Genomic DNA, 17132 nt, shown 5'->3' on the forward strand with positions numbered 1-17132 from the left:
TCCTCCCACCCCAGGGCTTTGCCTTTGTGGAATACGAGGTTCCCGAGGCCGCCCAGCTGGCCCTGGAGCAGATGAACTCTGTCATGCTGGGGGGAAGGAACATCAAGGTGAGTAACACACCTGCTCTGCAAATTCCTGCTTCTCTTTTCCTGGTTTCACGCCTGGAAACGCTCCCCACAGCCCTGTGGTGGGGGAAGGAACCTAAAGACTGTTCCCTGATGGACCTTGATGTCCAACATGGGGCACACGGTGGCTCTGGGTCCCTCCTCCCCGAGGAGAAAGCTGCAAGTCCCACCTGAGATTGGCCCCAGGGACTGCAGTCAGGTTTTCCCACCCACACATGGAATTCTTTTGAAGACAAAGCAAAGCTGATTCTTTATATCTTTTCATGGTGTCTCTGACATGCCCTGAGGGTGTGCAGAGGGCCCAGGGGGTTTAGGAAGGAGGGAGGAATGCTGTGCTTTGCTGGCAGAGTGCTTCTCAGTCCCTGGAAGTTTGGCAGGGAAGGTACATGGGTACAGGGAGGAGGAGCAGAGCCCAGGACCCCATCAGTACAGGCTGTTCATGGACCTGTTCCCTGGGAGCTGTGCTGTGCTTTGCACAGGCAGGCAGGGGCCAGGTGCTGCCCTGCTCCATGGGCTGTCCATACCACAGAATAATGGAGCTGTGCTGGATCTGTTCCTGGGAGCTGTGCTGTGCTTTGCACAGGTAGGGAAGGGCCAAGTGCTGCCCTGCTCCATGGGCTGTCCATACCACAGAATAATGGAGCTGTGCTGGATCTGTTCCCTGGGAGCTGTGCTGTGCTTTGCACAGGTAGGGAAGGGCCAAGTGCTGCCCTGCTCCATGGGCTGTCCATACCACAGAATAATGGAGCTGTGCTGGATCTGTTCCATGGGAGCTGTGCTGTGCTTTGCACAGGTAGGGAAGGGTCAGGTGCTGCCCTGCTCCATGGGCTGTCCATACCACAGAATAATGGAACTGCTCAGATGGGAAAATCCCTCCCAGCCCATCGAGCCCCGTCTGTCACCCAGCCCAGAGCACTGAGTGCCATGTCCAGCCATTCCTTTGATGTCTCCTGGGATGGGGACTCCAGCACCTCCCCTTCCAATGCCTGAATGCCTTTCCTTGGAGAGATTCCTCCTGATTTCCACCCAGAGCCTCCCCTGGCCCAGCCTGAGGCCATTTCCCCTTGTCCTGTCCCCTCCTGTCAGGAGCTGTGCAGAGCCACAAGTTCCCCCCTGAGCCTCCATTCCTCCAGGCTGAGCCCCTTCCCAGCTCCCTCAGGTCCTCCAGGCCCTTCCCAGCTCCACTGCCACCCTGTCCCTGCAGGTGGGGAGGCCCAGCAACATCGGGCAGGCTCAGCCCATCATTGACCAGCTGGCAGAGGAGGCCCGAGCCTTCAACCGCATCTACGTGGCCTCGGTGCACCAGGACCTGTCCGACGACGACATCAAGAGCGTGTTCGAGGCCTTTGGCAAGATCAAATCCTGCACCTTGGCCAGGGACCCCACCACAGGGAAGCACAAAGGCTACGGCTTCATTGGTACAGCTGGGTGCAGCTGGGGCAGGGCAGGGCAGGGCAGGGGGTGTCCTGTGTTCCTGGGGCAGGGCAGGGCAGGGCAGGGGGTGTCCTGTGTTCCTGGGGCTGGGGCAGGGCAGGGGGGGTATCCTCTGCTCCCAGGGCTGGGATTTCCACCCTAGCAAGGGAATTTCCTTAGGGGGTAGGAATAATTTTGGATAAATTGAATAAATTTGAATGTATTCAATTTAGCCAAAATTGAATTTATTCAGGTCCAAATTTATTTAAATTTGAATAAGTTTGGACCTGAATAAATCCAGGTCAAGGCTGGATTTAAAAATATAATTTATGGTGGCTGTGAGGGGGTGAGGCACTGGCACAGGGTGCCCAGAGCAGCTGTGGCTGCCCCAGCCCTGGCAGTGCCCAAGGCCAGGTTGGACACTGGGGCTTGGAGCAGCCTGGCACAGTGGGAGGTTTCTGTGGCAGGGAGTGGGGCTGGAAGGTGTTTGAGGTCCCTTGCCACCCAAACCATTCCGTAATTCCATGACTGAACCAAGGAAGGCTCATTAGTGAATGATCTCCTCCTGCAGAGTACGAGAAGGCCCAGTCCTCCCAGGATGCCGTGTCCTCCATGAACCTCTTTGACCTGGGGGGGCAGTACCTGCGGGTGGGCAAGGCCGTGACACCCCCAATGCCACTCCTGACACCTGCCACACCTGGAGGGCTCCCCCCTGCAGCTGCTGTGGCTGCTGCTGCTGCCACCGCCAAGATCACAGCACAGGTGAGACACGGGCTGGGACACGGCGGTGGGACAGGTGGGACACGGGATGGGACAGGGGAGAGACAGGGATGGGACAGGTGGGACATGGGGTGGGACACGGGCTGGGGCAGGTGAGACAGGGTGGGACAGGTGAGACATGGGAGTGGAACAGGGTGGAACAGGGGAGGCACAGGTGAGACAGGGATGGAACAGGGGAGGGACAGGTGAGACAGGGATGGAACAGGGGAGGCACAGGTGAGACACAGGGATGGAACAGGGGAGGCACAGGTGAGACACAGAGATGGAACAGGAGAGGCACAGGTGAGACACAGGGGTGGAACAGGGGAGGGACAGGTGAGACACAGGGGTGGAACAGGGGAGGGACAGGGATGTAACAGGGGGGTGGAACATGAGAGACTGGTGAGACACAGGGATGGAACAGGGGAGGGACAGGTGAGACACAGAGATGGAACAGGAGAGGCACAGGTGAGACACAGGCATGGAACAGGAGAGGGACAGGGACAGCTCAGATGAGGCAGGGGGTGGAACAGGGGAGGGACAGGTGAGACACGGGCATGGAACAGGGGAGGGACAGGTGAGACACGGGCATGGAACAGGGGAGGGACAGGTGAAACGTGGAGGTGAAACGGGACAGGGACAGCTCAGATGAGATGTGGGGATGGAACAGGGAAGGCACAGGTGTGTTGCCTTCTTGTGAAGGCCGCGATGACCTGGTATCGGAGTCCAGCACTGCGATCTCCTCCTTGGGATCCTTCGTGGCCAATAACGGACGCTGACACCAATGTGGTGGACGGTTAAAGGCGTTTATTGAGGGGTCTCGAGGGTATTTATGGACTAAGGGGCTTCTCTACGTCAGACGGGGGTCTGGCTATACTTTCTAGGGTTAGTATGGAGTGGAAAGTTACTGGCATGCATAGGTTAGGGGGGCTACACGTCTGGCTACATTCCAAGGGTGATCCTTATCTATGGGGAGGGGGGTAGAAGGATTCCTGTAATTTTCCGTCACAGCCCGAAATCTTCCGAACGCCTGTCCCTAGCCTACCACACTTCCCCCCCCTCTTTCACAAATGAACGAGGTAGTCTTATACATAGGCACTGAAATGAGGTAGGAAGTTGAGATCTGACTAGGGAAAAGGGTCTTGGGAAACCTGAGTAAGTTTCTGCCAGGCAAGTCTCTCGTGACTGGCAGTGTTCTCTGTTGAATTCACAGTAACTGTTGCTGTCCCACGAACAGGATGTTAGTCCATTCTAGTCGGGCCTGAACGAATGAGACTAGCTTGTTCAGCAGGCATGGCCCGAAGGTAATAGCTAAAAGCAGCATTGCCAATGGACCTATTAGGGTAGAAATCAGGGTGGTTAACCATGGCGATTGATTGAACCAGGATTCGAACCAGTCCTGTTGGGCTTCCCTGTCTTTCTGTCTCTGAGCCAGTCTGTTTCGGAGTTCTGCCATGGAGTCTCTAACGACTCCTGTGTGGTCAGCGTAGAAACAACATTCCTCTTTCAAGGCGGCACACAGGCCCCCTTGCTGCATGAACAGGAGATCCAGTCCTCGCCTGTTCTGCAGGACCACTTCCGAGAGCGAGGAGACTGACTTTTCTAGAAAGGAAATGGATTTTTCGATCCTCTGCAGGTCCTCATCGATGGTCATCTGCAGCTGGGACAGTCCTTGGTGTTGAGTTGCTAGGGCTGAGACACCTGTTGCTGTTCCAGCCGCTCCTAGGCCGAGCAGCATTGCGATGGTTATACCTGTTAATATCTCTCTCTTGTGGAGCCGACTGTTTTCCTCGAGAAGGTGGTACACCTCCTCGTCTGAGTGGTACAGGATCCTAGGGATGATCAGAACTTGGACACAAAAGTCGTTAGAGTTATCGAATTTGGCAAGAGACACGCAGGGACTCACTCCAGATCTCTGGCAAACCCACATCCCAGATGCGGATGGGACTACCCACTTATTATTCTTCCTGTCAGGCTCAACTACTTCGGTGCAGACGTCGCCTTTCCGCTTAGCTAGGGTTGCATTGCCAAAGCATCTGCCCTGACCTGTGACTTGACTCAGGGTAATTCCTTTGCGGGGTGTGTCCCATCTGCACTGGCGAGGGGCATCGGCTGTGGAATAGCTGAAGGGGGTATCTAAAGCGATTCCTTCGTAAAAGGGGGGTTTAACATCGTAACAAAGCCAGCAGGAGTCGGTTAGGTTAGGGTTAGATTCATTCAGGGATAGAAAGGTAGCTTCTAACATGCGAAGGATTGGGTCCGAGTCCGACCTGGCTGAGCGGCCTATCTGGAAGGCTTCCTCATCGCCAGTCGGGACCTCGGTGACCCTTGTGGGCAAGGGTTTGGGGTAGGTCATGTTTCTCCCTTTCTGTGTGCTTTTATCTGTGGGAGCATAGGGTATGAAGATCCCCTGCCCCACTATGGGTTGGCATAGATGGGCCGTCTCGCATCTATAGCGGGAGGGGGCTGAATCCCACACGTCCCCTCCCTCTCAAAAAGCATACGGCTTATTTGTACTATATCAAAAGGGAGTAAATCATCATTGCTAAAAAGACCGTCCACGAGAGTGGAAACCACTCCTGAGTTAATTCCTTTTTCTGAAATAGCTTTAACTATTGTTTGAACGTCTTTGGAATTAACGGGAGTATATGTTCTTTGCTGGTTCCCCTGGGGTCCTGTAATTCTCACCGGGAAGGCATGCACCGATGCTGCCGGTGCCCATCCCGTGCATTCGATTTTGATTTTACCCCAATCGGTGAGTTCGTATTGGGGCTGGTTCCCGACTGTGTCAAAAGTTTTATTTGGTTTCGTCCGAAACCGCATTGATTCAGTTTTCTTGGCTTCTGAGTCGCTGCTGGACTCGGTGGGCTCCGGAGAGCTATCCGAAGAGCTGTGGCTCTCTTCAAAGTCGGAAGTCGACTGCCAATGAACTTCCGGTCTCTGCTGCCGTTTTGTTCGGCTTCGGCCCCGCTCCTCCCCTCGGGGGCGGTGCCGGTGCCGCTCCCGCCCCCTGGGCTCGCCCTGCCTCCCGCAGGGAGGGATCTCTCCCATATATGGTGGCATCAGTGGGTGCGGCTCCCGAGCGAGTGTCCGCCCTCTGTCGCACCCCCACGCATGCGCGTCTGCTGGGATCCACAGCTCCCGGCTGGGCATGGGCTCAGCGCTGGTTTCCCGCGCATGCGTGTTCGCGGCTGGCCGTGCCTCCGGGTTCTTCCCGCCGTGGACTGGCGGGCTCCGCCCCTCCTCCCGGCCACCCGCGCCATATTCAAACGGGTAGGGCGGCGGATCCCCTCCGCCGCTCGCCCGCGCGCCAGCCCTCTCGATATTTCGGGCTTCTGCCGTCAACCCCTCCCAAAAGGACCGTGCGAGTCCCTCCGCTTCTTGCCCTAAGTCGGCTATCGGCGGGGAAGGGATGGGCGAGGGGTCCGCGGGCACCCCGGGGGGCTCCGGAGGTGGTCTGGGCCCCGGCGGGTCCCCCGAAGGGGTCCACGGGTCTCCCGGGGGCTCCGGGGGCTCTGGGCTCGGGGAGGGATGGGATGCATCCGGCCCCCGCGTTTCCCCGTTTTTAATCGGGTCGCCACCGGGGGGGGTTCGCGTTATCGCCCCCTCCCCCCGCTGCGGCGTGATTAACAGACAGGAGCGCGCAGTGTTCCACGCTTCCTGTTCTTCTAATGCTTTGCGTAGGGCGGCTTCTGCCTTCCCCCACGCTTTCAGGCTTTTGCTGCTGCCTGTGGCTTTTGTGTCCTCTGCCAGCGCGACAGTACATTTCTGCCACACCTCAGAGTGCAATATATCTATGGGTCGAGCAATGACCCCAAGCTCCAAGAGTCTCGTCAATGCGAGATTAAAATTCTTGAGCTCACATTTAATTCCCCATTGCATATATATCAAACTTACGACCTTCGCTATCGCTTCCATACGAATCGCGGGTCCCGGGGCGTCCCCCTTCTTTGCTATAGCCATTCCGGCGTTGAGTGCTGTCCCCTGGCCAGGAGTTCCCCCGTCGCCCGGACTCGGCGGTTCCCGGGTTTCGGCACCACTATGTTGCCTTCTTGTGAAGGCCGCGATGACCTGGTATCGGAGTCCAGCACTGCAATCTCCTCCTTGGGATCCTTCGTGGCCAATAACGGACGCTGACACCAATGTGGTGGACGGTTAAAGGCGTTTATTGAGGGGTCTCGAGGGTATTTATGGACTAAGGGGCTTCTCTACGTCAGACGGGGGTCTGGCTATACTTTCTAGGGTTAGTATGGAGTGGAAAGTTACTGGCATGCATAGGTTAGGGGGGCTACACGTCTGGCTACATTCCAAGGGTGATCCTTATCTATGGGGAGGGGGGTAAAAGGATTCCTGTAATTTTCCGTCACAGCCCGAAATCTTCCGAACGCCTGTCCCTAGCCTACCACACAGGTGAGACACAGAGATGGAACAGGAGAGGCACAGGTGAGACACAGGGATCGAACAGGAGAGGCACAGGTGAGACACAGAGATGGAACAGGGGAGGCACAGGTGAGACACAGAGATGGAACAGGGGAGGGACAGGTGAGACACAGAGATGGAACAGGGGAGGCACAGGTGAGACACAGGGATGGAACAGGGGAGGGACAGGTGAGACACGGGCATGGAACAGGGGAGGGACAGGTGAGACACAGGGATGGAACAGGGGAGGCACAGGTGAGACACAGGGATGGAACAGGGGAGGGACAGGTGAGACACGGGCATGGAACAGGAGAGGGACAGGGACAGCTCAGATGAGGCATGGGGATGGAACAGGGAAGGCACAGGTGAGACACAGAGATGGAACAGGGGAGGCACAGGTGAAACGTGGAGGTGAAACGGGACAGGGACAGCTCAGATGAGATGTGGGGGCAGCTCAGATGAGGCACAGGGACAGCTCAGAATGCAGCACAGGTGAGACAGGGGGATGGAGCAGGGGAGGGACAGGTGAGACACAGGGATGGAACACAGGGACAGCAGAGGTAAAGCACAGGGACAGCACAGAGCACTGCACAGGGTGCCCAGAAAAGCTGCCCCATCCCTGGAAGTGTCCAAGGCCAAGTTTGGCAGGGCTTGGAGCAACCCGGGCTAGTGGAAGGTGTCCCTGCTCATGACAGGGGGTGGGACTGTGTGAGCTTTAAGGTCCCTTCCAGCACAAGCCATTCCAGGATGCCACGATTCCAGATCATACTCTGTGCCAGGATTTCACACATGGAGGCTTGTCCCTGGCAGTGGGGAATCTGAGACAGCAGATTTTGGAGTGATCTGACACAGCTGATGGGAGCTTTATTCCAAGAACTGGTGGGGAAGGGTGGAGGGAATTCCTAGTCCGGAAATGTGAGGGGAAAATGTTTGCAGGAGAGGCTGAAAGAAAGCAGGGGAGGACATGGAAGGGGTGAGGGCTGGGGGCAGGAGCAGCACTCTGGCTGAAGGTCACACCTGCAGCAGGGTGGAACAGGCCTGGGATGGCTTTAGGCTGCTAAAAACAGGGAAAGGCACAGATGGGGTGGGCTGGATATTGATACAGAACTGGGGTTCTCATTTCCTGAAGGTACCAGGAGCTCCTGGGTGGGACAGATGGCCATGGCTGTGCCCCTCTCCCTGCCTTGGGCAGCGGGATCTCCCCATGGCACTGCAGCCCACGGAGCAAGACAATTCCAGCACTGTTTGTGTTGTGGGGTTCTCTTGGGCAGGAATTGCATGTTCAGTGCAGCCTCTGGTGCTGCTGCAGCAGAGCTGGGGCTCCCAAAGGCTTTTTGGGGAATGTTCCCTGAATCAAAGGTGGAGGCAGGAGTGGGAGGAGCTGCCCCTCCTGTGGAGCTTACAGGAGAGATTCCACAGGGCTGGAAAGCTCTGCAGTCAGGGCAGGGAGGAAGGTGAGACATGGCTGGAATTACTCGGATCAGAATCACTTGGGGAAGGGAGAATGGACTCTGCTGAAGTGAAGTGGTGGGGATGTGGTACAGACACGGGTAAATCCTGCTGTTCTGTCAGGAAACTGCAGGGTCTGTTCCTGTCAGGAGAGTGGCACTAAAGAGAGAGGAGCAGGGGTCACCCCTGTCTGCCAGAGGGAGGAAAAGTCAGGCTTGCAGGGAAGTGAAGGAACCAAAAGTATTGGGAGAAGATTTTTAGCCATTTCCAGTGGAGCCAGAAATTCCAGCACTTTCCCATTCCCCCTCCTTAGGAGCTTCATCTCCAGTGGAACTAGGAGTGGCCTTGTGGGCACTGGGGGCAGAGCCCTGATGGGATGGGTTGGATCCCAGAGCTTGGGCATTTATGTGGAGGGGAGTTGGGATATCACAGCAGTCACAGATCCACTAACATCTGGCATGGAGGGACAAAACCTTGGGATCTGCTCTGCCCCATCAGGGGTTACAGGAGCCCCGAGAACACAAGGGAGAGGAGGATGTGAGCAACTAAACCAGGACTGCAATGGCCTGGAAAGCAACAACAGCCAAAAACCATGGGGATCCTGGGGTGTGTTTTAGGCACATTATCTCAGTCCTTCCATGGAAGTGCTTACTGTTCAGCTGGATGTTCCTCCTGGATGCTGTGGGAGTTCTGGGTGTCTGGAGTCAGGGTGTTCCTTGGGATTGGGATTCCAGAGGAGGTTTTTCTTCTTGGGATTGGGATTCCAGGAGGAGCTTTTTCTTCCTTGGGATTGGGATTCCAGAGGAGGTTTTTCTTCCTTGGGATTGGGGTTCCAGAGGAGGTTTTTCTTCCTTGGGATTGGGATTCCAGAGGAGGTTTTTCTTCCTTGGGATTGCAGTTCCTGGAGGAGGTTTTTCTTCTTGGGATTGGGATTCCAGGAGGAGCTTTTTCTTCCTTGGGATTGGGATTCCAGGGGGAGGTTTTTCTTCCTTGGGATTGGGATTCCAGAGGAGGTTTTTCTTCCTTGGGACTGGATTCCAGGAGGAGGTTTTTCTTCCTTGGGATTGGGATTCCAGGAGGAGGTTTTTCTTCCTTGGGATGGCAATTCCTGGAGGAGGTTTTTCTTCCTTGGGATGGCAATTCCTGGAGGAGGTTTTTCTTCCTTGGGATTGGGATTCCAGGAGGAGCTTTTTCTTCCTTGGGATTGCAGTTCCTGGAGGAGCTTTTTCTTCCTTGGGATTGCAGTTCCTGGAGGAGGTTTTTCTTCCTTGGGATTGCAGTTCCTGGAGGAGGTTTTTCTTCCTGGGATTGCAGTTCCAGGAGGAGGTTTTTCTTCTTGGGATTGCAGTTGCTGGAGGAGGTTTTTCTCCCAGGGTACTTCAGAGTTTGTTTCCCTGCTGGGCTGGGTGACGCCTTTGCCTTCCCTCGCAGCACTGGGAGCTGCTGGGGATGGGAGTGTTGGAATTTCCGGGGTGCAGGGAGCTGAGCCTGGCTGGCTGCTCTGCAGGCACAGTCCCTGGGGCAGGGCTCACCCCAGGTTTTCCCCGTGTCCCACAGGAAGCCGTGGCAGGAGCTGCAGTGCTGGGCACATTGGCCACCCCGGGGCTCGTGTCCCCTGCCCTGACCCTGGCCCAGCCCCTGGGGGCTCTGCCCCAGGCTGTGATGGCTGCACAGGCCCCCGGTGTCATCACAGGTGGGTCCCCTCCTGCTGGCACCTCTGTCCCCTGTCTGCAGGCACCACTGTGTGTGTTCCCTTGTCACCTGTGTGTGTCCCCTCTTCCTGTCACCTGCATCTGGCACCTCTGTCCCCTGTCTGCAGGCACCACTGTGTGTGTTCCCTTGTCACCTGTGTGTGTCCCCTCTTCCTGTCACCTGCATCTGGCACCTCTGTCCCCTGTCTGCAGGCACCACTGTGTGTGTTCCCTTGTCACCTGTGTGTGTCCCCTCTTCCTGTCACCTGCATCTGGCACCTCTGTCCCCTGTCTGCAGGCACCTCTGTGCATCCCCTTCTGTCACCTGTGTTCATCCCTTCTTCCTGGCACCTGTGTCTGCCCCCTCCTGGCACCTCTGTCCCCTGTCTGCAGGCACTTCTGTGTTTGTTCCCTTGTCACCTGTGTGTGTCCCCTCTTCCTGTCACCTGCATCTGGCACCTCTGTCCCCTGTCTGCTGGCACCTCTGTGCATCCCCTTCTGTCACCTGTGTTCGTCCCTTCTTCCTGGCACCTGTGTCTGTCCCCTCTTCCTGGCACCTCTGTCCCCTGTCTGCAGGCACTTCTGTGTTTGTTCCCTTGTCACCTGTGTGTGTCCCCTCTTCCTGTCACCTGCATCTGTCCCCTCTTCCTGGCACCTCTGTCCCCTGTCTGCAGGCACTTCTGTGTTTGTTCCCTTGTCACCTGTGTGTGTCCCCTCTTCCTGTCACCTGCATCTGTCCCCTCTTCCTGGCACCTCTGTCCCCTGTCTGCAGGCACTTGTGTGTGTCCCCTTCTGTCCCCTCTTGCTGGCCTCTGTGTCCCTTCCTACTGGCACCTGTGTGTGTCCCCTTCCTCCTGGCACGCCTGTCCCTTTTCTCCTGTCACCTGTGTGTGTCCCCTCTACCTGTCACCCATGTCTGTCCCCTCTTCCTGTCACCCGTGTCTGTCCCTTCTTCCTGGCCCCTGTGCCCCCTTCCTCCTGGCATTTGTGTGTCCTCTTCCTTCTGTCATGTGCATGTGCTGCTGTCACCTCTGTGTGCTTCTCCTGCTGTCAGCTGTGTGTGCTCTGCCCTTGTCACCTGTGTCCCTTTTCCACAGATGTGACTCTGTGCCTGGAGTCCACGACTCCTGCTCCTGGCCCTGCCTGGGCAGGAGCTTGGATGTTTTATGGATTCATTTTGTGTCCAATAGATGGGACAAGCTGTGGGTTCCAGCAGGAACACCTGGCATGGGGGGAAAAGCTGGATAATTGGCACTGGGTGTCACTGACCATCGTCCAGGTGTCACTGACCACTGCCAGGTGTCACTGACCATCGTCCAGGTGTCACTGACCACTGCCCAGCTGTCACTGACCATCACCCAGCTGTCACTGACCAATGCCCAGCTGTCACTGACCATGGCCTGGGTACCACTGAATGTTTCCCAGCTGTCACTGACCGTCACCCAGCTGTCACTGCCCATTGCCCAGCTGTCACTGACCGTCACCCAGCTGTCACTGCCCATTGCCCAGCTGTCACTGACCATCACCCAGCTGTCCCTGACCATCACCCAGCTGTCACTGACCATCACCCAGCTGTCACTGACCACCCTCCTGTCCCCGTGCTCTCCCAGGTGTGACCCCTGCCCGGCCGCCCATCCCGGTGACCATCCCGCAGGTGGGCGTTGTGAATCCCATCCTGGCCAGCCCCCCAGCCCTGGGGCTGGTGGAGGTGAAGAAGGAGAAGGAGGAGGAGGAGGTGTTCCAGGAGTCGGAGCGGCCGGAGATGCTGAGCGAGCAGGAGCACATGAGCATCTCGGGCAGCAGCGCCCGCCACATGGTCATGCAGAAGCTGCTGCGCAAGCAGGAGGTGAGTGTGGCAGGGGACAGCTGCCACCTGTGTGCCAGGCTGGGCTCTGCAGGGCAGGGGGGCTCAGGGGCACCCAGAGCACCTCTGAGGGGCACCCAGGGCACCTCTGAGCTCAGCAACAGCAGTTCAGGGCACCCACAGCACCTCTGAGCTCACCCACAGCACCTCTGAGCTCACCCACAGCAGTTCAGGGCACCCACAGCTCCTCTGAGCTCAGCAACAGCAGTTCAGGGCACCCACAGCAACTCTGAGCTCAGCAACAGCAGTTCAGGGCACCCAGGGCACCTCTGAGCTCAGGGGGATGTGACCGTGTTCACAGGGGTCCGAGGATGAGGGAAGGGAGGAGGATCTGACTCCATGTTTCAGAAGGCTTGATTTATTATTTTATGATATATATTACATTAAGACAATTCTAAAAGAATAGAAGAAAAGATTTCATCAGAAGGCTGGCTAAGAATAGAAAAAGAAAGAAAGATAACAAAGGCTTGTGGCTTGGAGAGTCCGAGCCAGCTGACTGTGATTGGCCATTAATGAGAAACAACCACATGAGCCCAATCCCAGATGCACCTGTTGCATCCCACAGCAGCAGATAACCATTGGTTACATTTTGTTCCTGAGGCCTCTCAGCTTCTCAGGAGGAAAAATCCTAAGGAAAGGCTTTTTCATAAAAGATGTCTGTGACAGGGGCACCCACAGCACCTGTGAGCTCAGGGGCACTTCAGGATTGATTTACCTGGGCCTGGAGTGCCAGGACAAGGGGATGGTTTCCCACTGCCAAGGGGGCAGGGTTAGGTGGGATTTTGGGAAGGAATCCTTCCCAGTATTCCATATAATCATATCCTATAATATCCCAATAATGAGGGGTTTTAGGGCACCCTGAAGCTGTGGCTGCCCCATCCCAAGGCTGGGCAGGGCTTGGAGCCCCCTGGGATGGTGGGAGGTGTCCCTGCCCATGGCAGGGGTGGGACAGGATGGGCTCTTGGTCCCTCCATCCCAAACCATCCTGGCATTCCCTGATCTTCCCCGAGTGCCTTGGAGGGCTCAGAGCAGGCCCTGGTGAGGAGTCTCTGACTGAGCTCTGGTGTCACTGGATCCAACCCCAGTGGCCTTTGGGCTGGAAGGGTGGGACTGGCACAGGCCAGGCCAGTCTGTCCCGAGAACCAAGTTCACCTTTGCCCCACTACATCCCATAGAGGGGGGTGAGTCCTGTGCAGAATCCCAGAGGAGCCCCCAGTCTGGGTGACAGGGTGGGCCTTGGCTGGACTCAGTGGTCTTGGAGGTCTTTTCCCACCTGAATTGATTCTGTGAACCCCTGAGGTGCTGATCAAACACAAGTTCATGGGAATTGCAGTGAGGAAGAGGACAAGAATGAGGGGTAGAAAAAGAACATTAAACAGAACAATGGATTCATGGATTTTTGTGGGGGCTGTCAGAGGAGACTTGGTGATCTTGCCTGGGCACGTCCAGTTTGTTCCTTTGCTGGAGTCTCCTGGCAGATTTCCTGAGCTTTGACAGGGAACCTAAGGCATTTCTTCCCCATTTGCTGATAGGGACAATGCTGACAGCATTCCCAGCGAATGAGGCTTCCCTCCTCTTCCCAAGGGTGCCTGAAGTTAAACACACCTTGGGGCTCCTGTCCCAGCAGCCACAACCACCTCAGTCCATGGGACAGCCTGGCTTGGGAAAAGCTGAGCAGAGCTAAATAGTCTCATTTAAGGTTTAAAAAATTTAAAACCTCCAAAAACCAAAACTTGCAAGTCTTTTTTAATATAATGCTCCATCCCAAGCTGTTTGGGATTCTGAGCCTACAAGTGCCCTTGGCTTGGGCTGTGAGGAGCAGCCACAGGAAATGTGTTCATGTGGAGCCTGGAATGGGATGGGGCAGAGCCTGGAATGCCCCAGGTGTGCCAGGGCCAGGTGCACAGAGCAGCCTGCCCAGAGGGGAGTGGAATTCCTGTCCTTGAAGGCACCAGAGGCCACCTGGACGTGGCCTGGAGCTCAGGCCAGGTGATCTGAGAGCCCGAGGGGCTCAGTCATGGAGGGGCTGGGTGCAGGTGTGTCACCCATGTCACCCACCTGTGTGTCCTGTTGGGGGCACCTGGGGAATCCTTTACTGGGAGGGGAGGAAAGGAGCACAAAGAGAATTGTGACAGAATTGTTGAGGAAAAGCCAACAATACCTGTGTGGTGTTTTCGGGGTCCCCTGTCGAAGGCGAGGAAAATGGTGAATCTGACTCCATGTTCTTAGAAGGCTAATTTATTATTTTATGATATTATGTTATCAAAGAATACTAAACTAAACTATACTAAAGAATACAGAAAGAATACAGACAGAAAACTGGAAAGACACCAATGAAATCTCGTGCCTCTCCCCAGAGTCTCGACACAGTTTGACCATGATTGGTCATTAAGTAAAAACAATTCACATGAAGCCAGTGAAGCAATCACCTACACATCCCAAAGCAGCAAAACACAGGAGAAGCAAATCAGATAAATTACTGTTTACAGTTTTCTCTGAGGCTGCTCAGCTTCCCAGGAGAGAAATCCTGGCGAAGGGATTTTTCCAGAAAATGTGCCAGTGACATACCTGGATGGCAGCAGCACAGGGAAGATGAGAGTGGTGCCCAAGGCTCGTTGTGCTTCCAGGAGTGTCCCAGGAAATGGCACACAGCATTCCCAGCCAGGGGAATTCTGATCCAGGGGCCAGCAGCACACAGGCCTGGAAACTTGCTGCCACATTTCTCTTCACAGAGAAAAGCAAGGCACAAAATCTTCCCAAGAATATTTCTGAGTTTCACATTCTGTGAACGTCAGAGAAAGGAAAAACAATTCTTATCATTTGTTGTGCCAAAGTGGAATGCAGTGTGGGGATTGTTTACCCAGAGTGATGGTGTTTTGTTTCCTTGGCCTGTCAGCCCCAGGTGTGTGTGTGTGTGTCCTGGACTGCCTGGACAGTCACAAGGGAGGGTCAGGAGATGAGTGCAGAGAGAGCAGTTGTGTGCAGAGTGAGTGCTTGGCAGATTCACCTTAGATGGAATGTAACATAGTATAATAAAGTAATTAATCATTATTAAAGTAATTATTAATAATTTTTTATTATTTCGATTAAATAAAATTAAAATTAAAAATTAATTAAAATTAATTGATTAAAAGTTTAAAATTTGTTTTTATTAATTTTAATTAATTATTATTAAAGTAATTAATTATTATTAATTATTATTTATTAGCCTTCTAATGGATCAAGTCCTCCTCATCATTCCTCCTTTGTTGAGTTGCCAGGCAGCAATAGGAACTCAGTGATTATCCCTGAGAGGCTGAGCCTGCAGCCCCCTGGAGGGTGCCTGTGTGGTGATGGAGTTCACAAGGGTCCCAGGATGAGGGAAGAGATGAGAATCTTGACTCCATGTTTCAGAAGGCTGATTTAATATTTTATGATATATATTACATTAAAACTATACTAAATGAACAGAAGAAAGGATTTCATCAGAAGGCTTGAAAGGAATAGGAAAGGAATGATAATAAAATCTTGGGACTGGCCAGAGACTCTGAGACAGCTGGACTGTGATTGGCCATTAATTAAAAACAACCACATGAGACCAATCAGAGCTGCACCTGAGACCAATCACAGATGCACCTGTTGCATTCCACAGCAGCAGATAATTATTGGTTACATTTCATTTCTGAGGCCTCTCAGCTTCTCATTCTAGCTAAAGGATTTTTCATAAAATATCATGGCTGCAGTGCCTGCAGTGGGGTTTGGGGTTTGGGGTTTTGGTGCTGGGCTGTGCCCCGTGCGCGTCTCCAGCCTTCACCCCCTCCTCTCCTCCCTCCCTGCAGTCCACGGTGATGGTGCTGCGGAACATGGTGGATCCCAAGGACATCGACGACGACCTGGAGGGAGAGGTGACGGAGGAGTGCGGCAAGTTCGGGGCTGTGAACAGGGTCATCATCTACCAGGAGAAGCAGGGCGAGGAGGAGGACGCCGAGATCATCGTCAAGATCTTTGTGGAGTTCTCCATGGCCTCAGAGACTCACAAGGCCATCCAGGCGCTCAACGGGCGCTGGTTCGCGGGCAGGAAGGTGGTGGCCGAGGTCTACGACCAGGAGAGGTTCGACAACAGCGACCTCTCGGCATGAACTGCACCCCGGGGCAGGGGATGGGCCTGGGGCTGGGCCTGGACCTGATCCTGGGGCTGGGCCTGGACCTGATCCTGGGGCTGGGCCTGGACCTGATCCTGGGGCTGGGGCTGGGCCTGGACCTGATCATGGGCCTGGGGATGGGCCTGGACCTGATCCTGGGGATGGGCCTGGACCTGATCCTGGGCCTGGGGATGGGCCTGGACCTGATCCTGGGGCTGGCGCTGGGCCTGGACCTGATCCTGGGCCTTGGGCTGGGCCTGGACCTGATCCTGGGGATGGGCCTGGGGCTGGGGCTGGGCCTGGGGATGGGCCTGGACCTGATCCTGGGGCTGGGGCTGGGCCTGGACCTGATCCTGGGGCTGGGGCTGGGCCTGGACCTGATCCTGGGGCTGGCGCTGGGCCTGGACCTGATCCTGGGGATGGGCCTGGACCTGATCCTGGGCCTGGGGCTGGGCCTGGACCTGATCCTGGGGCTGGCGCTGGGCCTGGACCTGATCCTGGGGCTGGCGCTGGGCCTGGATCTGATCCTGGGCCTTGGGCTGGGCCTGGACCTGATCCTGGGGATGGGCCTGGGGCTGGGGCTGGGCCTGGACCTGATCCTGGGGCTGGGGCTGGGCCTGGACCTGATCCTGGGGCTGGGGATGGGCCTGGACCTGATCCTGGGCCTGGGGATGGGCCTGGACCTGATCCTGGGGCTGGGGCTGGGCCTGGATCTGATCCTGGAGATGGGCCTGGACCTGATCCTGGGCCTGGGGATGGGCCTGGACCTGATCCTGGGGATGGGCCTGGACCTGATCCTGGGGCTGGGATGGGCTTGAGTCTGGGGATGGGCCCAGCTCTGATCCTGGGGCTGGGAATAGGCCCAGCTCTGATCCTGGGGCTGGGAATAGGCCCAGCTCTGATCCTGGGGCTGGGAATTGCCCCAGCTCTGATCCCAGAGCCTTGATCTGGGGAATGGGCCCAACTCTGTTCCCAGGGCTTGGCTGAGCTTGGCCTCTTGGAATTGGTTTATCTGTGATCCCAGAGCCTGGTTGAGCTCAGATCCAGGGAATTGGCCAAGCTTGGATCCAGGGAATCAGCCCAGCTCTGATCCCAGGAATTGGCCAAGCTTGGATCCAGGGAATCAGCCCAGCTCTGTCCAAGGAATTGGCCAAGCTCAGATCTAGGGAAATGGTCCAGCGCTGTTCCAAGGAATTGGCCAAGCTTGGATCCAGGGACTCAGCCCAGCTCTGATCCCAGGAATTGGCCGAGCTTGGATCAAGGGACTCAGCCCAGCTCTGATCCCAGGAAT

General features: G+C 55.8%; 1 protein-coding gene across 2 annotated transcripts in view; it reads left to right on the plus strand.

Moving 5' to 3' along the window:
- Positions 1-15942, plus strand: part of PUF60 (poly(U) binding splicing factor 60) — a 30126-nt gene extending 14184 nt beyond the window's left edge. For both annotated transcript variants that reach the window (XM_036404437.2, XM_036404439.2), the window contains 6 exons: positions 15-107; positions 1330-1543; positions 2110-2300; positions 9723-9858; positions 11467-11702; positions 15539-15942. In XM_036404437.2, coding sequence (XP_036260330.1) covers positions 15-107; positions 1330-1543; positions 2110-2300; positions 9723-9858; positions 11467-11702; positions 15539-15838 — 1170 coding nt within the window. In that variant the 3' untranslated portion in view covers positions 15839-15942. The remainder of the gene's footprint in view (positions 1-14; positions 108-1329; positions 1544-2109; positions 2301-9722; positions 9859-11466; positions 11703-15538) is intronic.
- Positions 15943-17132: the final 1190 nt, after the last annotated feature.

This window comes from Molothrus ater, chromosome 1 (assembly GCF_012460135.2).
Source record: "Molothrus ater isolate BHLD 08-10-18 breed brown headed cowbird chromosome 1, BPBGC_Mater_1.1, whole genome shotgun sequence".
NCBI lineage: Eukaryota > Metazoa > Chordata > Aves > Passeriformes > Icteridae > Molothrus > Molothrus ater.